Source organism: Mus caroli, chromosome 9 (assembly GCF_900094665.2).
Source record: "Mus caroli chromosome 9, CAROLI_EIJ_v1.1, whole genome shotgun sequence".
Lineage (NCBI taxonomy): Eukaryota > Metazoa > Chordata > Mammalia > Rodentia > Muridae > Mus > Mus caroli.
Genome location: NC_034578.1, coordinates 65185785 through 65213020, shown reverse-complemented (window position 1 = coordinate 65213020; position 27236 = coordinate 65185785). Strand labels below are relative to the sequence as shown.

The window sequence follows — 27236 nt, the reverse complement described above, 5'->3', positions numbered from 1 at the left end:
ACGGTTTATGTGTGTGATGTGTTGACAAGTAGGTATGAGCGGAGGTCAAGACAACTCTGCAGGGTCATTTCCTTCCATGGGGTTCTAGGAATCGAACTCAGGGACCAGCCATGCTTGCACAGCAGGTGCTTCTGCCTGCTCAGCATCCGATGACCTCGGACGGAACATTTACTTTCCCTGAGGCACACAGTCTACCAATTTCTTAGCAGAAAGAGTATCTGTAGAAATGTCTAAGGTTGTTGCAAAATGGGTGTACAGAAGAAGAAACAAAAACTCCTACTCACTGGTGCTTAATTTTACCAAAAGGCAGAAGCAATTCTGGTGAATCAATTGATACTATACTCTATGTCAGAAGATAAAATAGTTACACAAATTAGTTGTTTGTTTACGGCTTAGCATGCGCCAGCACAGGGATGGCCCTGCTCCTCCACACGGTCTGCCTCTGTAACTGTGAGGCAGCCAGAAAGCACTGACTGAGTCACTCTGGCTCTGAAGGTCTGATTCCAATTTTCTCACCTTAACTGAAATCTTCAGCAGATTTTCACTGACTTCAGGAGGACACACAAAATCTTCAAACAGACACTGCCAGTCCACAGACATATGGCCTAGGATTTCAACCTCCTTTATAAACAGTGCTCGCCTGTGTTGGAAAAGAAAACAAGCACAGCCACAGATCAGCTCCATCTTTACTCTGTGTGTGTTTAGTAAACAACAAAAGCTGACCCCCATAGGGTGCTAAGGGTCGGAAGCTGAGTGCTGAACAAAGAGGGATGGGAAACATTTATCAACTTCCTCATCCCAGGGCTCAGGGAGGAGCAGGCAGAAAGAATACAGCAGCTGGAGGGTGAGAGGATTCTGGGAAATGCTGTCTTCTGGACATGACACGGCTACTGCCCTTAGGAACTCAAAGCCTCTGTGGCTACCATTAGGAGATGTGTACAAGATCAAGCTAGCCCACATCCCAGCACACGGTCTCCAGGCCCCACACTGAGGGGCTCCTGCACTGGAGCTCCTCCCTTGGGGAGGGAGACTCAATCCGTTTTCAGTGTGGCTGCTGGTAGGTTTCCTGTGCTCCAGTGGATAGCAGATATTCATGTGCACATTATCAGTAAAAATCAGACTTAGGAAATAAAAAGGAAGAGGAAGATGGGGACATGAAGTTAAGGAAGAGGCACGTTGGAAAAAAGGACAAGGGCAGTTGGAAGGGAGAAATGGGGCATATATGATCATATTTCACTGCATGAAACTCTCAAAAATAAACATTTTAAAAGGCACAGTCAATAGGACAAATTGACAACCTACAGATTAGGAAAAAAAAAATCTTCACTAACCCCATAACCAATAAAGGCTAATAACCAAAATATATAAAGAATTCAAGAAGCTAACCTCCAAAAACCAAACAACCTAATCAAAAAATGAAGTACTGAGCTAAACAGAGGATTCACAACAAAGGAATCTCAATGGCTGAGAAGCACCTAGAGAAACCTTCAAAGTCCTTAGTCATCAGAGGAACACTCCTCCATTGCTGCTGGGATTGTAAACTGGTACAACCACTCTGGAAATCAGGTTTCTCAGAAAACTGGAAATAGATCTATCTGAAGACCCAGCTATACCACTATTGGGTATATGCCCAAAAGATGCCCCACCATGCCACAGGGGCATGTGCTCCACTATGTTCACAGTGGCCTTGTTTGTGATAGTCAGAAGCTAGAAACAACCAAGATGCCCCACAACAGAAGAACGGATACAGAAAATGTGGTTCGCCGGGGCGTGGTGGTGCACGCCTTTAATCCCAGCACTCAGGAGGCAGAGGCAGGTGGATTTCTGAGTTCAAGGCCAGCCTAGTCTACAAAGTGAGTTTCAGGACAGCCAGGGCTACACAGAGAAACCCGGTCTCAAAAAAACAAGAAAGAAAAGAAAAGAAAAGAAAAGAAAAGAAAAGAAAAGAAAAGAAAAGAAAAGAAAAGAAAAGAAAAGAAAAGAAAAGAAAAGAAAAGAAAGAAAATGTGGTTCGTTTACACAATGGAATACTACTCAGCCATTAAGAACATCATGAGTTTTCCAGGCAAATGGATAAAACTAGAAAATATCATCCTGAGTGAGGTAACTCAAACCCAAAAGGACATGCATGGTATATACTCATAAATGGATATTAGCCCCCAAAGTACAGTATACCTAGGATACAATCCACAGAATTCAATAAGGTTAACAAGCAGAAGGGCCCAAGTAAGGATGCTGTAATCCCACTTGGAAGGGAGAAGAAAGCAATCACAGAAGACAGAGGGAGGGAGGGAGGGAGGGAGGGAGGGAGGGAGGGACCCAGGTAGGAGGGGGTGGAGGGAAAGGGGGGCATAATCAGGCATGGGGTTGAGACATGACAGAAGCCCTGAGGGCCAGCAGAATGAATGGAAATATGCAACCTTGAGGTGTGGAGAGAGGTGGAAGGACCCTCTAGAAAGTATCTGAGACCTGGGAGGTGAGAGACTCTCAGGACTCAAAGGGAGAGGCCTTAGATGAAATGACCAACAGTGAGGAGAGGGAACTCCGGTGGAAAGACAGGGCATCAAGTGGAGGAATTGGGTTACCATTCTACAGTCAAAAATTCTGACCCAGAATTGTTCCTATCTAAAAGAACTGAAGGGAAAAAAATGGAAAAGAGACTGAGGGAAAGGCGGTCCAGTGACCTGCCCAACTTGGGATCTATCTCAAGGGGAGGCTCCAAGGCTTGACAATATTACTAATGCCATGGTGTGCTTACAGACAGGAGCCTAGCATGGCGGTCCTCTGAGAGGTCCAACCAGCAGCTGACTGTGACAGATGCAGGTACTTACACCCAATGATTGGACTGAAGTTGGGGGCCCCTGTGGTTGAATTAGGGAAAAGCTAGAAGAAGCTGAAGAGGAGGGCGACCCCATAGGAAGACCAGAGTCTCAACTAACCTGGACCCCTGAGATCTCTCAGCCACCAACCAGGCAGCATACAAGAGCTAGTCCAAGGCCCCCAACAATTATATAGCAGAGGACTGCTGGGTTTGACCTCAGTGGGAGAAGCTGTGCCTAACCCTCAGAGACTTGAGGCCTCAGAGAGTGGGGTGGCCTGGTGGGAGAGGGGACATCCTCTTAGAAACAGGAGGGAGGAGAAATGGAATGAGGGACTGTGGGAGGGGGACAGGAGGGGAGGCAACAGCTGAACTGTAAAAAATAAAAATAATAATAATAAAAAATTAAAAATTCACTCACAGAAAAGTATGCTCTTCATTAAAAAAAAAAAGTCTATGTAAATGTTAACTGGAATACAATATAACTCTCCACCAAACAAAACTGGACTTTAAAAATGCCCCTTCTGTCAATCTTGCAGAATTCAGGAATGCTGTTTTTGGTTTTGAACCAGCAAAACAACTGAGGAAAATCACATTTATCACATTTGAAACACAAGAGGTGCAGGATGGACCCTCATCTGGGAGGCGAGAAGAAGCCCCTGAAGAGGAGCGATTTGCTGGGCGTCTTCCTAATTGCTCTTTCCTGTCAGTCACTTACGCCTTCCAGCCACCACAGATCATACAGGAAATGTCACAAGCCCAAATGTCAGCAAAGACTCACTTTGGATAAATACCAGACTTGAACATTTTAACGCTAATGTATATCACAGGAGAAATGTCTCGTTTTACTGAATAGCAATTGAAAAAATAGCATAATCCTTAAAGGACACCAAGACTGATTTTCCAGTCACTGAATCAGATTAATAATTGATGTAACTATACCTGATTTTAAGTCTCCACTAAAGACAGCAAAACTAGAAATGTATATTTGTGAATTCAAACACCACGTAGGTGCAGGAGGAAAGAACAAAGGTGAGGACTGCCTGAGAGGCACCCCGTGCCCAGAAGGGAAAATGAACACACAGACAACACATGCCACCACGAACTCAGAGCGCTAGAAACAGGCAGGCTGCACTGATGACATGGAGGGTAAGTTCAAGTTAACCACAAATAGAGAGTGTTCTCTTTATGGAGGCAGTGACAGTTTAGACAATACAGACATTCCGGGAGACCAAGTGTGCAAAGCAATGGTGTGGTACTCAGAATTGAACTCGGGGCCTTGCAAACGCTAGGCAAGCACTGCTCCCATGCATCTTGAGGCAGGTCTCACAACTTTGCCGAGGCTGGCCCTCAGACAGGTCTTGACCTTGCTGTCCTCTTGACTTGCTTTCCCAAGCAGCAGGGACAACAGCCTGTGCCATCAACCCCAAGCAAAAGGAAATGCTTGTTGGGTAGTGTGGAGGTCTGTGGCTGGAATACCAAATACATGCCTTGGTGAGAAAAATCACCTTAATGTCTAATTTTAGAATGATATTAGTGTCCTCTTTAAATTACAACTTTAACTTATGGGTAATCAGACACTATAGGAAGGTTATTTTAGACATACTTCTGGTGATAAGCAGAGAGAGTTGGAGCTCAGGGCCTGGAATAGAATATTAAGACCAGAAGTTGCTGCAAAGCCTGAAGAGGAACCATTGACAGCCTCACTACGACAGTGGCTGAAAGGAGAGAGAAGAATGGGCTAAACCTGGGTGTTCAGGAAGGCAGACCTGAATGAACCTGGTGATCAATGGGCAGGGGAATTAAAGCAGGCTCCTGATGCTGTTTCTCAAGGTGGTACCATGAGAATTTGAGGATTCTTTGGGACAGATAGCTATAGGACACTTGACCCTTGCCGAGCAAGAACCAGTGGTGACTTCCTTCTTGTGACATTTCAATACCCACACACAGATCTAGCCTGTCTCTGATGAGCATCCACACACCTGACCCTAAGCCCAGTGCAGTATCAGATAGCAAAGCCTTGTGCCAAAGACAACTGACTGTTTTGTGCATTTTTTAAGCTCTCTCTTCTGAGCACTACAGTTACACATTCTCCTACCATAGGAAGTCTCTATTCTCTCTCCTGCTCCAACTATCAGAGTTTAAATCTTGTCCTCTCCTAGGTGACACACTCTGGTATGGAGTCTCCAAGACCTCCACTCCGGATTTTTCAAAGGCTTACTTTGAAGTGTGTGTGTGAGTATGGGTGTGTGCACTTAAGTGCAGATCCCCGTAGATGTCAGAGGCATTAGCCAAAGGTGGGTGCTGAGAACTGAACCTGGGCCCCCATGAGAGCAGCAAGTGCTCTTGTCTAGCAAGCTATCTCCATAGCCCGTATTCACATTCCAACTAATGGACCAATACGGTGACTGAATAACCCTTCCTTATAGGTAAGCTCTTTAGAAAGGCTCATTTCAATGTCTAGATTCTGTACTTCATTCAGCTTTTCTTACTTGTCCAGGTACATTTAAATCGAATAGTGAGGAGCTGGGGTTGCAGCTCGGTGGGAGAGCACTAGCTTAGCAACCATTACACCTTGGGTTTGGTTTCCAAAACTCAGATGGATGGGATGGATATATTAGAGGGCGAGGGAGGGAGGGAGGGAGGGATAGAGGCTGGGGGCAGAAAGAGACAGATTGGGGAGGAATGGGGGGACATAAAGGAGAAAGAGAAAGAACACTGAGCAGAGTGTGCCTGTTCTACATAATCTGCTTTAATCCTACAAAATACAGCACTTTGAAAATTATTGATCTACAGTAGTTATCTGGAGATAAGTTTATTTCTAGGGTAAATCCCAGGATGTTAAGTTTGATATTTTAGCACAAATCCCTTTTCTCTGGAGAAGGTGTTTGCTATTTCCAAAACACTCAGAAGGAACTAGGATGGCACACAGAACACCACCATCCTGAAAAGGGATCTGCCAATAACCCACATAAAACCTTACAAGGGAAAGTGCCCTGCCTTCTTCTATTGGAAGTGGCTCCTTACAGTGTCCTCACTGCAAGAGGAAGGCCCCGCTCACTGTGTCCTCAGCCGCTCCTGCCTCTGAATGAGCCCAAAGCCAAGCTGGGCCGAGCTTCTGCATCTCCAGAACAAGGGGCTTGGAGCACATGCCATCAGAGTGCTAGCCAGAGCTGTCTGTCTCTGACATATGGAAATGGTCACCCTGCCCCTGCCCATCTGTCACCGTGACCTCTGAAAGTCCTCCCGTGAGTATGAGCACAGCTAGGTGCATCTGGAAGGCAGGCGATACCTGTTTGTGATCATAAGGACAGCCCTCTTGTTCCCAGGAACGGCACAGTGGAACTGGTAGGCCTCGCCCTCCAACTTTTTGATGTGATTCTGAAAAAGAAGCACGAGTTAAGACTTGGGAACTACATGTATTTAAATATAATTTGTATGGTAGCCGATGATAATCAAGGTTAGGAAAAGGTACGCTAGAAACAAAATCAGAATACTGCATATTGGCATTTGCAGCAGGAAAACAGCCTATTTACAATACAGTTAAGGATTCACTATTGCACAGATGGACGGAATGCTTACCAAGCTTACCTGATGAAAAATATTGTGTTCTTAGTAACTTAAGAAATGCAAAGTTATCAGCTAGAAATAATCACACATCTTCATTAAGAATATATAAATATGGTAATATAAAACCACCACATTAATGTCACACTGGTCCTTAAAGGGTCCTTCCCTGGCAAGGACTTGGGGTGGCATAGACATGAAATTCAGAAATAGTGGTTTTGAAATTCTTTTCACAGGATGGTTCACCTTTTTCTTCAGGTTCCTTTGAGAGAAGTATATGACCCTTCTCAAAAGCTGAGGCCCAGGGGCTGGAGAGATGGCTCAGTGGATGAGAGCACTGACTTCTCTTTCAGAGAGCACAGGTCCTATTTCCAGCATCCACACTACAGCTCACAATCTCCTGTCACTCCAGTTCCAAGGAATCTGATGCCCTCTGCTGACCTCCAGAGGCTCAGTCATGCACATGGTGCATAGGCATGCGCCCAGGCACACACACAGACACATACAAAATAATTTTTTAAAAGCTAAGACCCAACCACTTATTTGGACAGGGTTATATACCACCTAACGGTAAGTCTGCAAGGGCTTTGCTGTCTCTCTGTATTTGGTCACGTAGATTAAGCACAAGTTGAAAAGAAACATCTTTGTATGAAATTATATTTCTTACTACAATAGACAATTATGGACACGAAGAATTTCTAGCATTTCAAAATATTTGCAGAGTTTATTCCTAATGCACAAATAACCCAACTATAAATTGTAGCCAATAAAATATTTATTTTCTTTTTCAAGTATCTTAAAATTACTGACTTAAATTAGTCAATACACATTAGAAACAAATACAGTTTTATAACAAATACTAATAAATGTCATTGATATCACCTACAATGAGTGATTAAAGTTCAAATAATACATGGGCATAAAATACAGAAGATAGACACACTGAGTGAACATGGCTGTCCCGCTGCATGACTGAGAATGCACCCCTACGGCATCAGGATCATACAGTCAGCATACACACAGCCAGGAAAGCACGCTTGGTGTTGTGACTGCGAATCTTAAGTACATTTTTCATTTGTGTTGCAGGCAATGGAACCCACATCTTAAAAATATGTCAGTCCCTAGCCATTCCTTGCTAATTACAAAAACAAGCCACAAACAAGGATTGCAAAAGCCATAAATGAGGAAGAGAATTCTCAGAGCTGAAGCGGCATCTTCAGAGGGTATCTCGGAGGGGAGATGGGCACTGGTTTCACAGTCCACCCTGTGAATTCTCAACAGTGTTTTACCATCAAACCCTCAGTTCCTTCAGAAAAAAACAGGAAAACAGAACAGCATGCTGTAATGTAGTGGCTTTAGCTCGATCTAGGAATATACACATGACGGCAGGTTTAAACCAGAGAAGCTGGGGGAGCCTGCTTCTCTCCTCACATGTCCATTCCTTATCAAGCTGTGCTTCAACCGCCAAGAGCCCTCATGTACAACTTATCACCAGGATACACTGAGAACATCTTCTCAGTGCTATTAAAGACACACTAGACTCTGAAATTCCGAGCGAGATACAGTCATTGAGGGTAACAGGAGACCAGACTGACCAACACAAAGCTTAACATGAGGAATTTAGTAACGTTTTGGTAAAGGAAAGGATCCTGTACCCATTCTTTTTCATCCCTTTCAAATTAATTCTAAGGAAACAGCACACGGCATGAAAAGGCAAAATGCAAATGTACAGTGGTATTTATCACAGGGTTAATAATATCACCGAGTTCGGTACAAGAACCAACGTCGGAGGGAAGAACGGATTACACAATGCAAGACTACCTCAGTGGGTAGACAGGCAAGGGTTAAAGTATTAGTAAAACATTTCCAAACACGGAAAAATATAATTAGGTAGGAAAGCAAAGAAAACCGCATTAAATCTTGTATGACCATTAAGAATCATCAGCAAAATCGATAAATTATTTAGAGTAAGTCAGTATTACAGCAAGAGCAAGGAAGATAACTCTAATACTCCAGGACTCTGTGACATTTACAGGTCAAAGTTCCACTTACTCCCTAAAGGGCTCAATCCAGCAGAGTCTACACAATCAGAATGGGCTTCCTCCTCAGCTCTGACCTCAGCAAGATGGGGTGAGCTGCAGGAGCTAAGCTCAGCTACAAGTTACAAAACCCTACAGCAATTACCTTCTATTTCGTCCAAAATTATTACAGTAGATTACAGTTTAAAGGGTTATCTGACATTGTAACAAAAACTTAAAGGCCACACAAGATGACTACAGCCTTAGCTAAAATAACCTTTGTGCTTAATACATACATTTATAAAAAGAGAAATCACAAGAATCACTAAGGAGCTAAAAAAAATACAATAAAACATAATAAATAAGTAAAAAGACACCAGATTTCAGAGGATCACGAAGTCTTGGTAAAACTGGAATATATTCAGGAAAACTAAAACTTGTGTCTCTCATATAAGGAGCTGCAGCATCTGAAGCCACAGACTGTGCTTGACTCTCATGGAAGCTGTATGCACAGGGACACTGTGCCCATCCCCATGCATGCACGGGGACACTGTGCCCATCCCCAGTCACAGACTGTGCTTGACTCTCACGGAAGCTGTATGCACAGGGACACTGTGCCCATCCCCATGCATGCACGGGGACACTGTGCCCATCCCCAGTCACCCAGGCCCTAGAAGCTTCTTGGTTTTGTATTTTGGCTACGATTAATAATTACATATTTTTCTATATGTGGTCCCATGAGCACAGAAGTCTTGTTTTGAGGGAAACGTGGCAATGCCAGGGTTCAAACCCAAGCCTTGTGCCTGCTGCTTTACCTGAGCTGTGCCCCAGACAAGGATGCAGGTCATCCCTTCTGTCCATGCAGTGCTGTCTGGCCTTGGACATCAGTTATATTCTCTTTACAGTGTTTGCTTTAGACATAAAGTGTTCAACTAACTGCTTTTTATAACTATGCATTTAAAAACATAAATGCACACCTTTAATCCCAGCACATGAGAGGTATAATCAGGAGGGGATCTGTGAATTCAAGGCCAGCCTGGTCTATACAGAGTTCCAGGCCAACCAGGGCTACACAGTAGACCCTGTCCAAAAAAAAAAAAAAAAAAAGCTTGTATTTAACAGTTTCATTAACTTCAAATATATACTAGTGATCAAGTTTTTATTTTTGCTTCAATATTAGGTGATAGATAAGACACTGTTAAAGCACAAAATTAAACATTCCCATTATTATTTTAAATAGAAATTAAAATATCATTTACTTTGGGAATTAGCTGGGATATAAAGGCTAATTTATAGTTATTTTGTTCACATCAAGAAAAATCTCTGAGGATTAAATTTATGAAGTGTCAATGCCACATGCACATGTCCATTTGTACAGGTGTGTGTGAAGGGGTGCACACATGTTACATGTGGCATATGCATGTGGGCATTTGTGAATGTGTGGAGGACTGAGTTCATTATCAGGTGTCTTCCTCCATTACTTTCTTTTGGTTTGCTCTGATTTTGACCAAGATCTCTCACAAAATCTGGTACTCGCTTAAAGTAAGTGAGCTGGCTGTCAACAAACCCCAGGTTCTGCCTGTTTCCTGACCCCAGCTCCATCCAGTACTGGAGCACAGACACGCACCACCCACCATGTGTGAGTACTGGAGATCTAAATTCAGGTCTTTGTGCTTGCTAGGAAGACTTTATCAACTGTGCCATCTCCCAGACCTCTAAGAGTTTGTTTATAAAAGGAGAGATATCTATACATTCAGCTGCCACAGAGGTAATCTGCCTAATTACATGTTCTGTTACTAACTCTATTTACAATAATTAAAACCAGTTAATTATGAGGTAAGCATAACCAGCAATGGGGCTCAGTTTTCAAAAGGAATCCCTGATGAAGGTTAGGGGTGCAGACCACATAAATTACTTCATTTATTTAGCCATAACTGAATTAAAAAAGAAAAAATATATACTGAAGAAACATTCTACTACAATTCCTATGCCAAGACCATCTCAGGTCCAAGGGCAAGCTCAGAGAAATGACATATTAGTTATTAAAACGCTACCTCCCAGGTTAATAGTCCCATAACTTGAGTAAGTTTGGGGTATTGTGTGGAGCAGAACTCTGCATAATTCCATCATCGAGATTCAGAAACATAGACATTCACTGCACAGATCTATCCTTTCCAGCCTCATCTGACGTGTACGTGAACAACCTAGTACACAAGCCTTACAATTTCCAAAACGGTAGCAAAAGATGTGCTCTGGCCTCAATATCCTTTGAACTCCCAATCCCAAACTAGCAAAGTTATTTCCTGCACCCCGGCATCTTTTACACCCATCTCTTAGCCCTGTGTAGAATTACATGAAGTCACAATTTTCAACTATGAGCCACCATATTGAAAAGCTCAGGTGGAAGGGAGAGTTATAAAGAAATTTCATTAAAATCGGCCCTGATTTACACACAGTCTGATTCACACACCGTCAAACAATAGTAGTTTGATTTGAGTTTTAAGGATGGAATCAGGCAGTACGGGAAACATTTACTCCTGTGTTCCCAGTTCTTGCTGTGTAGGCAGAAAAAAGAAAGAAAAGAAAGTTAGAAGCATGCAAAAAGATAAAATGTAATCACATATAATGAAAACCAGAAGCTAAGAATAACTAAGTCATCTTTATCATAAAGTATGAAAATATTAGTAAGTCTCTGCTGAGGGAAAGCCAGTCACGGAAGGATAGCAATTTAAGTATACGCATATTATTTAAGTATAGTGAATCTATAGCCAAGACAAAATGCCAAAATACAATAATTCTTTTAAAACATTTAACAAGATTATAAATGTGTAATCCCTTTTTCTCTCCTCTAGTTCTGTTTAGCAGAGTAATTTTAGATTCTCACAGTAAGAGGAGTCGGGTATTGTGGCTGAGAGCAAAGGGTAGCAGTGAGAGCAATACTAGGCACAAAGCAAGAAGCCAGAATGAAGCATGGTAACTAAGCAAGCTGCCTCAGGGATGGTCAAGCAGCCTACAGCTGCTTCCAAGGCAGTCTTTTCTGCACAGAAAAGCCCTTGTGCCTTGCTCCTGTCCTGTACAGAAAATGAATTACCAATTAGCTCCCCTCAACATGCCAGGCCACCCTACAGAAAAACAAATTCTACTCTATAAACCATGAAGACTCCTTCAGAGAGTCACGATCAGGTACCTTAAAAATCACCCATGACGTCTCTGCCCTAGCATCTTTCCATTTCACAGCCATGAAGATCAGCATTTACCTCTAATAGGTCGGAACCCTCTGATTCCTGCCTGTCATATGGGCGGATGATACCGTCTTCGTGGATCAGGCGAGGTGGACGGAGGCTGGACACCTCCTCAGTGGATTCTGCTACCCTGAATAACGTAACAGAGAATATGTGAGCATCTTTCAAAATCAGACAAATTGATGTTGATCAAACTCACAGATAAATGAGTAAAAACTATCAGTAATTTCTAAGACTCATTCAAAGGAAGAAAAGAATTATTAAAGCCATGCCTAAGCCTCCACTCTTTCCTTGAAGAAAGAAAATGTCAGATTCGGAAAGGTCACAGACACTATGCAGCCAAGCTGTCTACCAGTGCCTGGATATGAAATGGAATTAAATGAAAATGGAGCTTTAAGACTCATTTCTTTTTTACTCCTTTCCACAGTTCTTGGCTTCATAAAGCTGCCATGACTTCCAATTAGATGGATGCCCTTACCTCTGAATGCCTTGGAAGGTGCTGCTAGCCATATCTATGATCCCGCCAGTTGGACGAGCCACTGCACCCACAAGCCCTTTTCCAATTCCTTTAAAGAAGCCGGCAGCGCCCTCCTTCTTGGCACCTTTACAAAACCAAAGACAACAAATATATAATAGTAGTTTAACATAAGCAAGTCTGAACTCAACAAAAACCCAAGCCAACTCAAAAACCACAAGTATTTAGGTGTCTGGGGACGTTACATTTCATCTTAATGTGATAACATGGTTGCTCTCAAAGCACAGATCCCTGGGCCGAAGCCAGACCACTTCAGCGAATGCTTATGCCAAGGGTGGACAGAGACCTCCAGGATACTGAAGCCCACACAGAGGTGAGAGGACTGATACAGCTTAATGTACGTGCCAGGCAGATCAGAGAACTTAGCAGAGAACACTCACTCACTCATTCCATTACAACCATTAGGATATCCAAGCAGTACATTAAAAACAACTCAATTTATTAAAAATTCTGTTTACGCACTATAAAATGTTCCACTAGACAAATTAAATGCTTTTGGCCTATTAAGAACTGTACAACATCATCACAATCAATTTCAGAAAATCCTTGTCATCTCAGAAAGCTACTCTGTGCCTACTGTCTGTCACTCTAGCTCCCCAGTCCTCATCTGAACCCATCGGGACACCTCCTCCTCTCCCCCCTGTTCCACCTCTTCAGACTTAGCAATCACCCAGTCTGCTTTCCTCTGGACACCACACTTGAGCAGCTTCCACTGAATGGTCTCCTGAGACTGGGCTTTGTTTACTCAGAAACATGCAATCTGAATTCATCTGCACTGTGCCATGTATCACTGCTTGGTTTCCATTTATGGCTGAATAATATTCCATTGAGCAGATATGCCGTATTTTATCTATTCATGCATTGGGGATAGACAGGTCTTTTTATGTTTTAGTTATGATGAAAAATGAAGCTATGAGCATTAGCATGTAAGACTGCATGTCTGTTTTCAGCACTTTGGGGTACCTTGCTGACACACAGCATTTCCATGTTCAGCTGTAGAGGGACAGGCAGAATGTTCTCCAATAAGTGGCTCTGCTACCACATGCTCCTACCAGCAGCCATGGAGATTCCAATTGCCCCACACCCTCACTGACTTACATGAGTCATCCTAACTGATGTCAAGTGAACTCCAGTTTCGATTTCCATCCACACCACCCTGATGACTAAAGTGTACACTGGCATATCTTTGTTGAGGAACGGCCTATTCAGATCCTTTGCCTGTTTTAATCTGGGTTATCTTCTTATTGTTAGTTTGTACAAGTTCTTCCTATAGTCAAGCAATAAATCTCTTATCAAATATAGTACAAAACTTTTATCTCATTTTGTTTATTTTTTTTCTTTTTACAGTAATATTTTCCAAGGCATAAGCTTTGTTTTAATTTTGGCAAACTATCCTTTTCATTTCCTCATGGAATCCTCCAACACATAAAAACTTAAATCTTGAGTCCAACTTATCTGCCTTGTCTTTTGTCACCCATGCCTTGGTGTCCTGTCCAAAAGGGCTCCGCCTGACCATAGCACTAGCTGCTGTGTCTGCTTCTAAGTTCTGACTTCTACTCTCAGCCTCTGGCACTTCCTCCATCCCGGGTTTATTTTTACAAACACTGTATGTAAGGGCTGGATTACTGTTCTCCAGATGCACATGGCCCATCTGCTGAAGCCACTGCTAGAGTCAGCTTGGTGCCCACCTCAGAGATCCAGTACTTGCAAGGGTTCATTGACCTACATGTCCACCTTCAGGCCAGTATCAGTGTAGCTTTATGCTGCAGCAAGCTTTAAAGTTGGGGCATGTGCCTACACTACTCCTCCAACACTGCCTTTTAATTTTTAAAAGGTGTGTGTGTGTGTGTGTGTGTGTGTGTGTATACCTTTTTAAAATATATATATGTATATGTATTTAAATACATATAAAAATATATATGCATATGTATATGTACCTAGCACATGTCAGTTGCTACTGAGGGCCTCAGAGAATTTAATTTCCTTCTGGCCTTGATGAGAACATCATTCAAAATCTGAGTCAGTCACTATTTACCCTCTCCGAGATAACACACTGATAATCACAACTGTAATATAAAGTTTAGTCCATAATCCTCTCAATCAAACACGGCGTATCAATAGCATCTGGCATACACGTACCCTTCCCCTCTGTGCAGGAGAGAAGTGTTTTCTACCTACCTTCCACGGGCTTTGTTATTATTCCAGTCACCCCACCAACAACTCCCTGCAAGAGAAATCAGTCATCAAGGCTCCAGCAACCCAAAGGTGCGTAACACTAAACCAACCACTAGAGGTCTCCATAGACACACTAATTTTTTTCCTGTTTCTCTGTTTTATAAGACTAAGGACTTAATAGTGAACAACATGCACATGTAAGTGCACACATTGATTTTACAAACATTAAATCATAGGAAATTCACAGTAGAAAGAGCCACAGAGCATATGTCATTAGTCTAATAGCTTCAGTGCATCTATGACAGATTCCTGAAGCTCAACAGGAGACTCACACGCAGGAAGCCCTTCCCTCCTCTGGCAAGACTGTCTCCAAAATCTTTAGGCTGTCGCCCCATCTCCTCTCTTCTCTTCTGCTGATATTCTTTGTCCATTGTAATTGCGGCCAGGCCTTTCCCAACCGACCCAGTGATTCGAGATACGACTCCCGCTGCACCACCTACAGAGCAGACCAAGAAGTCAGTGGCCACTGCGCACAGGTACAGCTTGCACCTGCTTTAAACAAGTACCTACACAGTTCCTTCTCATATGCAAATGAAAAATTACTATGAATTATGCTATCAAGAGAAGTAACACAATTCTTAAAGCACACTCATCCAACCTGTGAACACTGAGAGCCCAGGAGTCACTGTTGCAGTCACACCCAGTTGAAAGGAAGGAAATGGACTCTAAAGGTGTATTAGGAAGGTGAACTCCCTCTTACTACATATAACCACTTGCTTTCCATAAACAACACACTCTAGAGCCGTAATTACACACACGGACAAACATTGATCATACGCACCTACTGTGTGTCCAACGAGACTTCTCACCCCAATCACTAATCCTTCAGCAAATTCTTCAGGGCCTTGGACAGCACCCTGATCCAAAAAAAAAAAAAAAGAGAAAAAGTTAGTATTAAACTTTAATAAGTGTAAGACTTTTAATCCAGCATTTTGACTATCTCATGAAGACAACAAAAGTATAAAAAACCATGAAGACTGGGACCAAACCATTTTCATGCTATCTCTTAAATATTCATAGATTTATACCAACTGTGGTTAGAAGTAGTCTCAATATTAGCACAATATTAGCAGATTCTACAAGACTAGCATAGTACAGCTGTCAATCACTGGCTATGATTGCAGCATGCCACTGGCTTCCCAGTGCACTGTACTGGCATACCAAAGCCAGCTGTGCTACAGGACTGACTCTACTCTGTCTGGCTCTCTTCTCCCTCTTACTCTCTCCACGTGGTCCTCCAAAACCCTTATGACTTTGGGCTTCTGGACTCTTGAAGCAAAGGTGGGCATGTGAGATAAGAGTGCCAAGGAGGACAGTCAGGTCCTTGGACCCCTCCCAGTCCTTTCCACAGCAGCAAAACTGTCTGTAATCTACCCAGCACTCAGACACTCATAACTACATGGAATACCAGAAAACTCGGGCACAGTTTACTGCCCAAGATCAACATTAGATGTGCTCATTTGAATGTAAAACAATCTTTCAACGTCATCTAATGTATTTTAAGTAAAAACCTGAAGCTGATTTTTGTCATTATTATTTGAACATTATTCCATTGCCATATACAGTTAAATACAAATACATATCACTAGAAGGCAGGACATTTGTTTCAACCAGTACCTGGAAGGGCTCATAGAACAGTGCTTCCACTCCTTCGGACAGGCCCCTGATCAGTCCAAATGGGTTTCCAAGTACGTCTAAGCCCAATACAAGCACATACATCTGCTTCAAGAACTAAAGAAAGAAAGAAAAAAAAAAGAATAGATAAGTCCTTTCTGAATGCTGAAGACCATTTAGGAAGCAATGGGAAGAGAGGATGACAGGGAAAACATTTAAGGGACAGTGTGTGCAATGGCCACCAGCAAGCACCTCCACACCTGATATCACAACATGTGTGTCTTAAATCAACAATTACCATTTAGTAGTCACGTGACCTCAGACAAGTCACCTGGTCTTTACTGTTGGCCTTCCCTGCTGCAAAGTGAAAGATCACAATGACCTTGCATGAAGAGTATGCAGAGTAATGAATACAAAATTCAATGCTCATTAGCGTTAATATTGCACTGTTATCAAATTATATAGGGAATCATTAGTAATTATGGCAAAATAAGGAAAGTTTATATTTGTTTGGACCTATTGTTCACATGCATCACAAGAACAATCTCCCAGCAGAAGATGGAATGACAAAGGCAGCCCTGCAGTTCCACTTGAGTGGCCTGTGACACTGCACCCTCCTTGCCTATTTCCCAATCCACACAGTACCTGCTGGTGGAAAGGAGCTGGCTTAGAAACCCTCTTGCAATCCCCTAGCCTGCATTTTACATTTCCTAAAGTGGTAACATCTCCCTGAAAAGGGAAAGGGGCCTGGAGGAAAACACTTTAAATTGTGTAACAGAAGACAAGCTAAAGAAATAGAAATTACCTCCATGCACAAGACCCATACATTGCCCCAGCCAAAACCCAACAGGGATGGGTAAGGGACCTTGAAGTCCCACACATCACTCAAAGCTTTAGCAACTGATGGCTACTGGGGAGGGAAAGGAGTCAGTTTTCATCAGGGATGTGGTCATTGAGAGGCTACCCATGCTTCAGGGGACAATCCCACACCCACGTGCAAAGGCAGCACTAAGTGGACTCAATGGGCTGAAAAAGATGAAGAGGGAGAAGAAGAAAGGAGGGAGGGAGGAAGGGAGGAAGGGAGGAAGGAAGGGAGGGAGGGAGGGAGGGAGAGAGAGAGAGAGAGAGAGAGAGAGAGAGAACATGAGAACACACAGGGGAGGGAAAGGGGGTGGAAGGAAATGGGGACATGAATTTAATCAAACATTATATGCACATGTAAAATGTTCAAGAGGGAAAAGTTAGAATTACTAAGAATGTCTTACTATCTCTTCTTGATATGAACATCTAGGCTACATTTTAAAAAATCAGCTCATCGTAAGACTAGCCTAAAATTATGTTTGAGCCTTCATATCATAATGAAATAAAAGAAAGCTGATCTAAAACAAAAGTCATTTTTATTAAAAAGGAACTGAAATTAGACACTTAAGTGGATATTAGCCAAAAAAAGAAGTACAGACTACCCAAGATACACAGTCCACAGAACTTAAAAAGGTCAACAAGCTGAAGTACCTAAGTGAGGTCGCCTCAGTCCCACTTGGGAGAGAGAAGAAAGCAATCACAAGTGGGGAGGGAGGGAGGGACCTGGGAGGGAAAGTAGACAGGGGGGTGGGGGGGGGAGGAAGTGAGGAAGAGAGGGGAACCAGATCTGGTATTGGGTGAGGGGAAAGGACTGAAGCCCTGAGAGCCAACACAAAGAATGAAAACAGGCAACCTGGGGAGGGAGGAAGTTGGGGGAACCCTCCAGAATGTAGTCATACAGAGACCTGGGAGGTGAGAGACTCCAGAAAAATACCAGACAGTAGGGAGAGGGAATTTATAGATCCCACCTCCAGTAGGAAGACTGGGCATCAAATGAGGGAGGGAGGGCCACCCCACAGTCACAACTCTGGCCCATAATTGTTCCTGTCTGAAAGAATTACAGGGATGGAAATGGAGAGGAGCCTGAGGAAATGAAAGTCCAGGGACAGGCCCAAAGTGGGATCCAGCTCAAGGGGAGGTCCCAAGGCCTGACACCATTACTGAGGCTATGGAGCACCCACAAAAAGGGACCTAGCTTGACTGCACTTCAGAAGACCCAACAAGCAGCTGAAAGAGTCAGATGCAGATATTTGCACCCAACCAATGGACAGAAGCAGCTGACCCCTGTTGAATTAGGGAAAGGCTGAAAGAAGCTGAGGAGAAGGGCGACCCTGTAAGAGGACCAGCAGCCTCAATTAATCTGGACCCCCGAGATCTCTCAAACACTGGACCACCAAACAGGCAGCACACACCAGCTAATATGAGGCCCCCAACACACATACAGCAGAGGATTTCAGGGCCTGTGATCATTCAGAGATGATGCACCTAACCCTCAAGAGACTGGAGGCCCCAAGGAGTTTAGAGGTCTGATGGGGTAGGGGATGGGAACATCCACGTGGAAACAGGGGGCTGGGGAGGAGGTATGGGATGTGGAACAGTCAGAGAGGGGGGATAAAATATGAAGTGTAAAAAAATTAATTAATTAATTAATTAATAATTAAAAAAAAAAACACTAAGCCATGCTGAGTGTGGTGGACATGCCTGTGAACCCAGGGCTGGGGAGACTGAGAAAGGAAGACTGTAAGTTCAAGGCCAGCCTGGACAGCAGGAGAACATGTCTTAAACAGCCAACAACAGCAACAAAGTCACAGAGCGATAAGACTCTGAAGTAGGTCACATAACCATTTCCATCCATGCTATGCTCTCATGTACCCGTTTTATGGTGCTTTATGCAGTGTGTTCCCAGGCTACTGTAGGAGGAAGTTACCTGTTCACTGTAGTGTCTGACAACACTCCACATGAGCTGATCTCTCTTGTAAAACTGATAGCGAATCTCATAGTAAGCAAGCCTGGCAGAGACAAGGCAAAGAGTTAAGGCTAGTACAAGGATGCTCTGAGTACCAAGACACCTCCTGCAGCGGCTAATTCCAGTAACAAGTCATAGCTGGCATCTAAATATTATGGCAATGAAATTATTCTAAAATCGATAGTTCTCATGTATGATTCTTGTGAATAAAGAAAGAAGAAAATGGTTTTTAAGTCAGTCACAGAGCTGGAGATGTAGCGCAGTGCTAGAGCACTGTATGACCTCCTGTTTCTGCACTCAACAGTGCACACACATGCATCCATGCACACATGCTCACACACACACACACACCCCACACACACAAATAAATATCACAATAAAAGTGACATGGTAAATTTTAAGTTCTTTCTTATTGCTGTTCACTTTTGATTCTTTTCTATGCATCCACAAAACCTAAAACATTCTGTATGTCACTTTTAAACTCAACATTATGAATTACATATTCATATTTTACTCGAGCTTCCCAGTAAGCATTTGAGCACATGTAGAGCATTCCATTACACAGCAGTCAGAGAGTGACTCCTGCCTTCAGATGTGCCCAAGGTTGTTATAATAAAGGGGACTGCCAGGTGCAGAGTAGGCATACCTGTTTGGCTGTGTTTCAGGATCATTTTACATTGAAGTCCCTTCACTGAGTAATCAATGACAAAATCCCTAAAGGCATCTTTGTGTGTGTGTGTGTGCATATGTGTGTATGATATGTATGCATCCACACAAAGTTTCCACTCATGCACTAGCATTTTTGAAGTACCCATTACCTAAAGTCACCCATCTCTAGTGTTAGTTATCTTGTTTTGAACGCTTCATTTTATTTGTATGTATTTCTGATAACAATGGTGGACATCTCTAATACCTGCCTGCCACTTCCATTGTCTGGGAAGCCTCCACATCTGAGGCTGCTCTGTCCCTGACCCTGACTCTCAGTGTTTAACACTACAACTAAGAACCATTTCCCTGTCCTGCCTGCCCTTTCTATCCCAGAGGGCCCTTTTGAGAAAAGTGTCTGGGTCGTTTTCTTTTCCCTTGGAGAGATTAAACTGAAGATCCTGACTCCCCCCCCCCCACCTCTCTCTCTCACTGAGCTAACTCTTTAGCCCAAGTATTTAAATTTTATGTAGTCGGTCCTATCTAGTATTTCTCACTGGAATTTTGTCACTGCTTTTAAAGGAGAAAGACAACACTAATCAGAGATTTATTCCATACAACTTCTACTTATATGTTTGCTTTTGTGTGTGTGAATGTTTGTGGTGTGGTACTCCTGTGCCTTTGGGCACACATGCATATGTGCACACAAGCATGTAGAGCCTAGAGGTCAACCTTGCATGCTACCCCAAGGTGTTCTCTGCCAGCCTTTCTGAGACAGGCTCTCATATTGGTCTGGAAATGGCCAAGTAGACTGGACCTGGCTGCACAGTGAGACCCAGGGACCCAGCTGCCTCTACCTCGACAGCACTGAGACCACAAGTGCATACCACCACACCTGGACTTTGTGTGTGTTCTGGGAACTGAGCTCAAGCCTCAAGAACTTTGCCAGCTGAAATTTCTCCCCAGCCCTTAACTTTTTCAAGTCTTTCAGTTTGAATTTTATACTTTTTTCCCTTGTTTTCTCAGAAACTTAGCACACATGTGAGATGGTAATGATCTACAAGGAGTTTTTCTCTCAGGTAACCACTTATTCCAATACCTCTGTGCACTATTCAGTTCAGTAGACAGCTATGGAGTGCAGATACAGCTGGCATGCACACACAGCCTCCTCTAATGTACAACACGGGGTTCTCCTTTCTACACTTGGCTACAGATCACACTGGAATCTCACTCCCCTGCTAGGTATTTCTAACTAGAACTCAGTAGTAAAATACAGTCAATTCATAGGTTGAATGACTGTACAAAACAATTAGGTTTTTATTAAATATTCACACATAACCAAAGTTATAACTTGTCTTAAAGCCCTGAGTATAACTAGACACAGAGCACACTCTTCAAGTCAGGGAGGAAGACTCTCTAAGCTAAGGCTGCACCAATGGAGACAGTCAAGGCCCTGAAGCACTTTGAGAAGGAGTGGCTCCCAGCATGCACTTAAGCAAGGCCCTTACTTGAATATGAGGTCATCCACGTCCGTCAGAGTGGCACCTATGCTTTTCAACAGCAGGTTCACAGAATGAATTGCAATCATTTCCTGTTTCTCTTTGTCTGATTCCTCACCTCCGGATCCCAAAGACAGACTCAAATGCAACTGAAAGAAAAATAGCACTCCATATAGCCTGAACAAAGCTGTGTAGGACCAGATCTTCCTGCACCACCAAAGGTGCCCTGGGGAAGCCTCCCACGCCCTGCCCTGCTCACATGCTACAGAACAGATTCATCATGTGTGCATTTGATTTCTGCTCGTCTTTCCATAAAATACAAATTAGTCTGATCTAAGATTAAAGTTCTACTTGCAAAGTGAATAAACACCTCTGTGTCCAGATGGAAAAGACTAGAATCCTTTGCAAAATAGAATCACCATCTGAGAGTAAAAAAACACCAACGGGCACAAAAACACTCTACCAGGCAAAGCAATGGCAAATCTAGTTCAGGCAATGCATTTAGAAAAACAACTAACAATAACAAACTCTGAAAACTTGTGTTAAAAACATTAATCCCAGTAATAACAACTGATCTATCCTTATAGAATGAAACTGTATATAATCTATTACATAAATCAATTTTAGACTTCGTGTTCTGGAAATGCCAGATATCTCCAAACTAATAGAACGGTTTGAATAGCAATTCTGTCTTAAACATCCTGTTAGCTGAACAGACTGGTGACTCTAACCAAGTCTATGGTGCTGTGGTCGGTTCCTGAGAATGCAAAGGAACATTAATATTGTAATTGTCAATATGGGCCATTATGCAAGTACAGTGAGCTGACTGCATTTGTGTATTTACTAAGAAGCCGTTCCCTGTATGAGCTGAAAAGAACAACAAAGTGTGTGTGGGGGGGGGGGAGGAAATGGGTTCACAAAGTACGAAGGCAGGGAAGTGAAAGGTATTCAATTTTCCACCCTCTTAGTTACGATCACACTCCGAAGGAGCAAAAGCACCGTGTCAACAGCATAACACCCACTTCAGTGCTTTCCCGTGCCGGGGAGGGCGCCCATCGCAGCTCTGTTTAGACAGCAGTGGCTGCTACAAAGTGCAACCCAAACATTAAACACTGGTGAGTGCTCCACGCTTAATTAAGAAACACTGCTGTCAGCTTCTTCCTGAGCACAGGGGTGATTAATTCAGCACTGGAGAACATGCTCTGGTGGGTCCTCTGTGGGAATTATGGCTGCACATATGTCACAGAGGACTGTCTTAATTGTCACCATTAGTCAAATGAAACCTCACCAAATACCTGATGTAACAAATGAAGCTACACTGGTTTGCAGACCCTCAGAAAGCTCAGAGGCAATCACACTCTACCTTCTAAAAACAAACCTTAACAGGGGAAATGTGGAAATGTTCAAAGAAACTCAGGATTGACATATCAGTCATTGAAGACTCCATCAACTCTGTGTTGAGAGCATCAATATCTTGTTGGATTAACTTTGTCTGCAAAAAAAATTAAATGGTTAATTTTTTTTCCCTCACTCCAAGAATTAGTTCAAAAATGGCTAATTTTTTCTTTATGTTTGGCTCAAGAAATAAATATTGTTACCCGTTTTCTTTCAGCCTCGGGATCAGTTGTGGGAGTAAACAGTGCAATAACAGCTCCAAGGAAGCCCTGATCAACCTTTAAGGCCATTTCCTGGATGAGGACCATAAAATACCTGTGCGAGAGTATATATATATACATATATATATATGTTTTCAGCTAGGAGTAGTGGTGCACATTATTTGAGCCCAGTACTCAGAAGGCAAGGACAGGCATATCTCTGTTAGTTTGAGGACAGCCAGGACAAACAAACAAGAAAATGCAAAACAACAACAACAAAAATGGTCATAAGTGATTTTTTTTCACCCAAAAGCTACAGTTCTTCTTTGTGTCTTAACATTATTCTAATAAGATTGAAACCTCCTTGAGCTGAGACTTATTTTTTTATTAATTAGGTATTTTCTTCATTTACATTTCCAATGCTACCCCAAAAGTCCCCCAAACCCTCCACCCACTTTCCTCCCCCCCTTCCCACTTCTTGGCCCTGGCATTCCCCTGTACTGAGTCATATAAAGTTTGCAAGACCAATGGGCCTCTCTTTCCACTGATGGCTGACTAGGCCATCTTTTGATACATATGCAGCTAGAGTCAAGAGCTCCGGGGTACTGGTTAGTTCATATTGTTGTTCCTCCTATAGGGTTGCAGATCCCTTCAGCTCCTTGGGTACTTTCTCTAGCTCCTCCATTGGGGGCCCTGTGATCCATCCAATAGCTGACTGTGAGCATCCACTTCTGTGTTTGCTAGGCCCCGGCATAGCCTCACAAGAGACAGCTATATCAGGGTCCTTTCAGCAACATCTTGCCATTGTGAGACTTATTTATTACAGAGAAAACCACAACTAAAGTAATGCTGCTGTATTAGCACTTATCACACTGAGAGCCCCAAAGGCCCACATTTATCACGTCACAGGAGAGGTGATAAATTAGAAAACATAGCATACATCATCTGATTCTTAAAGTTCAAGGTGCCTGCTTTAAAGAACACAGCTCATGGATCTGTATACTTATATTCTAATTGGCGTTAGAGATGATTAAAATAATTCTGAATTGCCAAGTACATACAGACAACTTTAAAATACGTTTAAGTATTTAAAAGTTCACCAGCCCAATAGTTTAGATTAATATACTGGTTGGGAAAAGAGATTTTGTACAGAAGCCACTCCCAAACAAACAAACAAACAAACAACAAATTAATTTTCAAAATTGACCCTTGTTTCTATGCCTGGAGCCAAACACTACTGTAGAGTAGTGACCTCTACTCACTTGAACTGCAAGACTTTGCTGTACTCATTGAACCTCGTAATTACACTCACATCGATGAAAGGTTTGGGCTCTAAAAGAAACGCAACAGAGGAGAACAAAGTCAGCCTTTGCACTCGTCAGACGGAGAGCCTCTAACGTTGAATGAAGAGTGTGTCGACATTTTCTTCTTTACCTGAATCCAAAGCAATGGACTTAGGAGGAGCCACAGGATGAAATACAACTGGGAACATTGTGCCTGGTAACTGATTGTCGACCTGGAAGCACAAACCATCTGGTCAGGTTAGAATAATTCCAACATAAACACTCGGCTGTAGACAATAACTCAGCACCTGCATGCACAGGAGGTGCCATTAGCAGCTTCACTTTATGACAAAACGTTATGTGCCCCATGAGGCACGGACTGTGTGCAGCAGACTTCTTCTGCACACTGGAATGTGACCGTCTGATTCGGCAGACTCAAATAAAATGAAAGTAGCAAGTGAACATAAAATTGGAAAAAGTAGGAAGGACAAAGAGTATTCTAAATAAAACAGGGTAGAGGTGGAAAGACAATGAAGGGAGGTGGGAGAAGAGGGGAGGGAGGGCGGAGAGGGAGGACTAGCAAGCAATCACCCCCAAACTCGGCCCAATAAAGTCCTGCTCTTTGCCATGAAGAATGACAGAAAAATATTAATTAGGACTCTCATGGCAAACTGAAAGGAGCATTTAATAACAATGCAATAGTGTAAGAAAGCACCCTTGGCAGGCCAGTGGTCACACTGACACTCTTAATAGCATGTAGTGCCTTGGATTAGGACAGTGAACACACAGACACACAAATAGTTTTATATATATATATATATATGCTATTCTAACACACACACACATATATATATAACAACTTATTTTTGAGGACTGGACCAAGGCCTTCTGCACACTACACATACTCTCATACTCTTTTCAAGCTGCACCCCAGAACATAATAATTTAACACAAATCACAGAGTAAATTAGGTCTCACTTTCATATTTTCCTAAGAGGTCACACAGACCTACTTAGTTACCTGGAGCCAATACAACCGGGCCCTTAGGCTTCTCTGGTGAGGAGACTGCTTAAACTCAACCTGAATCCCTGATAAGAAGTCCCGTTTAATAGGGCACCGGATAGGGAGGCGCATTTCCATCGGCACTTTGTCAAAATTGACCTGTAAGAAACAAAAGCACTTTTGTGATGAGCTGGTGTCACCAGCAGCTATTTAATGGCATTTAAAACATCACACTCATGACCTTGCATCGAGTGAGCACAACATGGCCATGTCCCTGTCTCATCAAGGCCACTCACTTTATTCTGTCTCCTTTGAGACTGGACTCACTCTATAGCCTAGGCTGTCCTCAAACTCACAGCAACCCTCCCGCTCCAGCCTCCCAAGTTCAGACACTAAATGAACAAGTCGCTGCACCAACCAGAAGGGCTTTTTGGGTAATATGCACCTCTAGCCTGTGCAAGCAGAAGCACTGTCTTTCTAACACTTATTAGGAAACTGGAATTCTGAAATTATACTTAAAATGCTTTATAGAAAAAATTAATAGTAATACAGAATTCCAGACCACTCATTTTATAGATTTTACTTATTTTCTTTTTACATTATATGTATGAGTGTTTTGCCTGCATGTGTATGCATGCCACTGCATGAAGTGCCTATAAGGCCAGAAGAGGGCACTAAATGCCCTGAAACTGGAGTTAATGGACATTGTTAGCTGCCATTGGGTGGTGGGAATCAAACCTCAGTGCTCTGCGAGAGCAGCCAGTGATCTTAACTGCTGAGCCATCTCTCCAGCCCAATTCCAGGTAATCCTCAGGCAAATGGTTTTGGTTTTGTATTACTTAATGGCATAAACATTATCGTCCAGCCCACGAACACTGATGGGTGTAGGAAGGCACAGGACCTGGGGTTTGTGCAAACCCTGCCCTCAGACAGCAAAAACAAGAGCAGCCAAAGCTCAGGCCTACAGCAGAATATGCAGGGAAGCCTCTGGAGTCTCCTTGAAGCCAAGAAGACTGTGTTTTCACTCTGTGTGGCCACGGAGAGCACACCTTTCTTTGTAGATGTCTACCCGCTTCCAGCAACATTCACACTGGATGAAATAACAGAGCAAGGCTTATGTGCATCTTCTATCCATGAAATATGCAATCTCAAGATCTATATTCATCAATGTGAAGAAGGTGTTACTCAAAATACAAAAAAGGTTTCAACAGTCATAATGTCCCCATAAGCTTACTGAAAACAAGTTCCATAGAACTGATCAGCAGGAAGAACAATCAATTAACACAGAAAAAAGACAAAGGTAGTTTTGTAACTATGTTTGAATTAAGTACTTAGGCAATCTCTCCAATAAATACAGGTGTACTCACTTTTAAGTTAGTTTCTATCCATGGGACATTAAAACTTTACTCACCACTATCTAGACCAAAGTACCTATAAAACTGTAAAACCACAAGCCATACCTCAAAATTACTGTCCAGCTTAATCCAGCCTCGGTCTGGTGATGCAAGATGCTTCTGATAGGACTGTTCCAGAGACATTATCTGCTTCTGACTAAACGGCTTCCATTTCTGTTTTGGCTTCATCTCCCAAACAACACCTGAGCTAAAATAATTCACAAAGGAAATTAAGCTATGAGTATATATTTTCACAGAACTGCTGCTGAATTTCCTGTTTATCTAGATATCAACATCCTGTGAAAATTACATTGATGCCAGAGATCCTTTTAGAACAGCCAATTTCACCTGCCTTCGAGGGAGCATGAGGAATAAAGCTAGGGGAAATATCGCTCATGGCAGCACACTGGCATCCAGCATGCACATGACTGTTTTTGTACCAGGACCTCAGAGATTATACATTGACCATGTCAAGGGAAGAAAAATAAAGCTTCCATAAAATTTTTAAATAAGAAATTTAAAATATTAAAAAAACTAAAGATGTCTATTTAAAAAATTCTTGTGAATAAGCCAATATTTTACATAGTTATTGTTCCTGATTCTCAAAATCAGGTGTGAATTTTTCAAGTGGAATTTTAAAAATGAAGATTTGTGCGCGTGTGTGTCCTTGCATGTAGTGCTCATGGAGGCCAAAGGAGGGCATCAGAAACATAAGAGTTTTTTCTGAGTCACCCAACATGGGTGCTTATTTTGAGACTCTACTTCAGAGTCTCTACAATAGCAGCACATACTCTCAACATCTACTCCAGCCCTATATTTGTGCTGATTTATAACAACTATTTTATAACATCATTATAGACATTTGCTGCCAAGTACTGACATCAATCTATGAGAACACTGCATCTATTTTATTTTTATTTTATTTACTACCCCTGAGGGGTTTATAAAATTCTTTTTTTTTT

General features: G+C 42.6%; 1 protein-coding gene across 3 annotated transcripts in view; it reads right to left on the bottom strand.

The window, feature by feature from the left end:
- Nucleotides 1–27236, bottom strand: part of Vps13c (vacuolar protein sorting 13 homolog C) — a 158024-nt gene that overhangs the window by 2105 nt on the left and 128683 nt on the right. For 2 of the 3 annotated variants that reach the window (XM_029482031.1, XM_021171411.2), the window contains 16 exons: nt 26341–26482; nt 24899–25039; nt 24030–24111; nt 23858–23927; nt 22599–22710; nt 22379–22492; nt 21010–21149; nt 18818–18899; nt 16033–16146; nt 15197–15272; nt 14688–14851; nt 14359–14404; nt 12124–12247; nt 11661–11775; nt 6111–6199; nt 517–640 (listed from right to left, as the gene is read on the bottom strand). In XM_029482031.1, the coding sequence (XP_029337891.1) occupies nt 517–640; nt 6111–6199; nt 11661–11775; nt 12124–12247; nt 14359–14404; nt 14688–14851; nt 15197–15272; nt 16033–16146; nt 18818–18899; nt 21010–21149; nt 22379–22492; nt 22599–22710; nt 23858–23927; nt 24030–24111; nt 24899–25039; nt 26341–26482 (1735 nt within the window). Of the gene's footprint in view, nt 1–516; nt 641–6110; nt 6200–9543; nt 10959–11660; nt 11776–12123; nt 12248–14358; nt 14405–14687; nt 14852–15196; nt 15273–16032; nt 16147–18817; nt 18900–21009; nt 21150–22378; nt 22493–22598; nt 22711–23857; nt 23928–24029; nt 24112–24898; nt 25040–26340; nt 26483–27236 lie in introns of those variants that run through there. The other variant, XM_029482032.1, reaches the window with a different exon arrangement.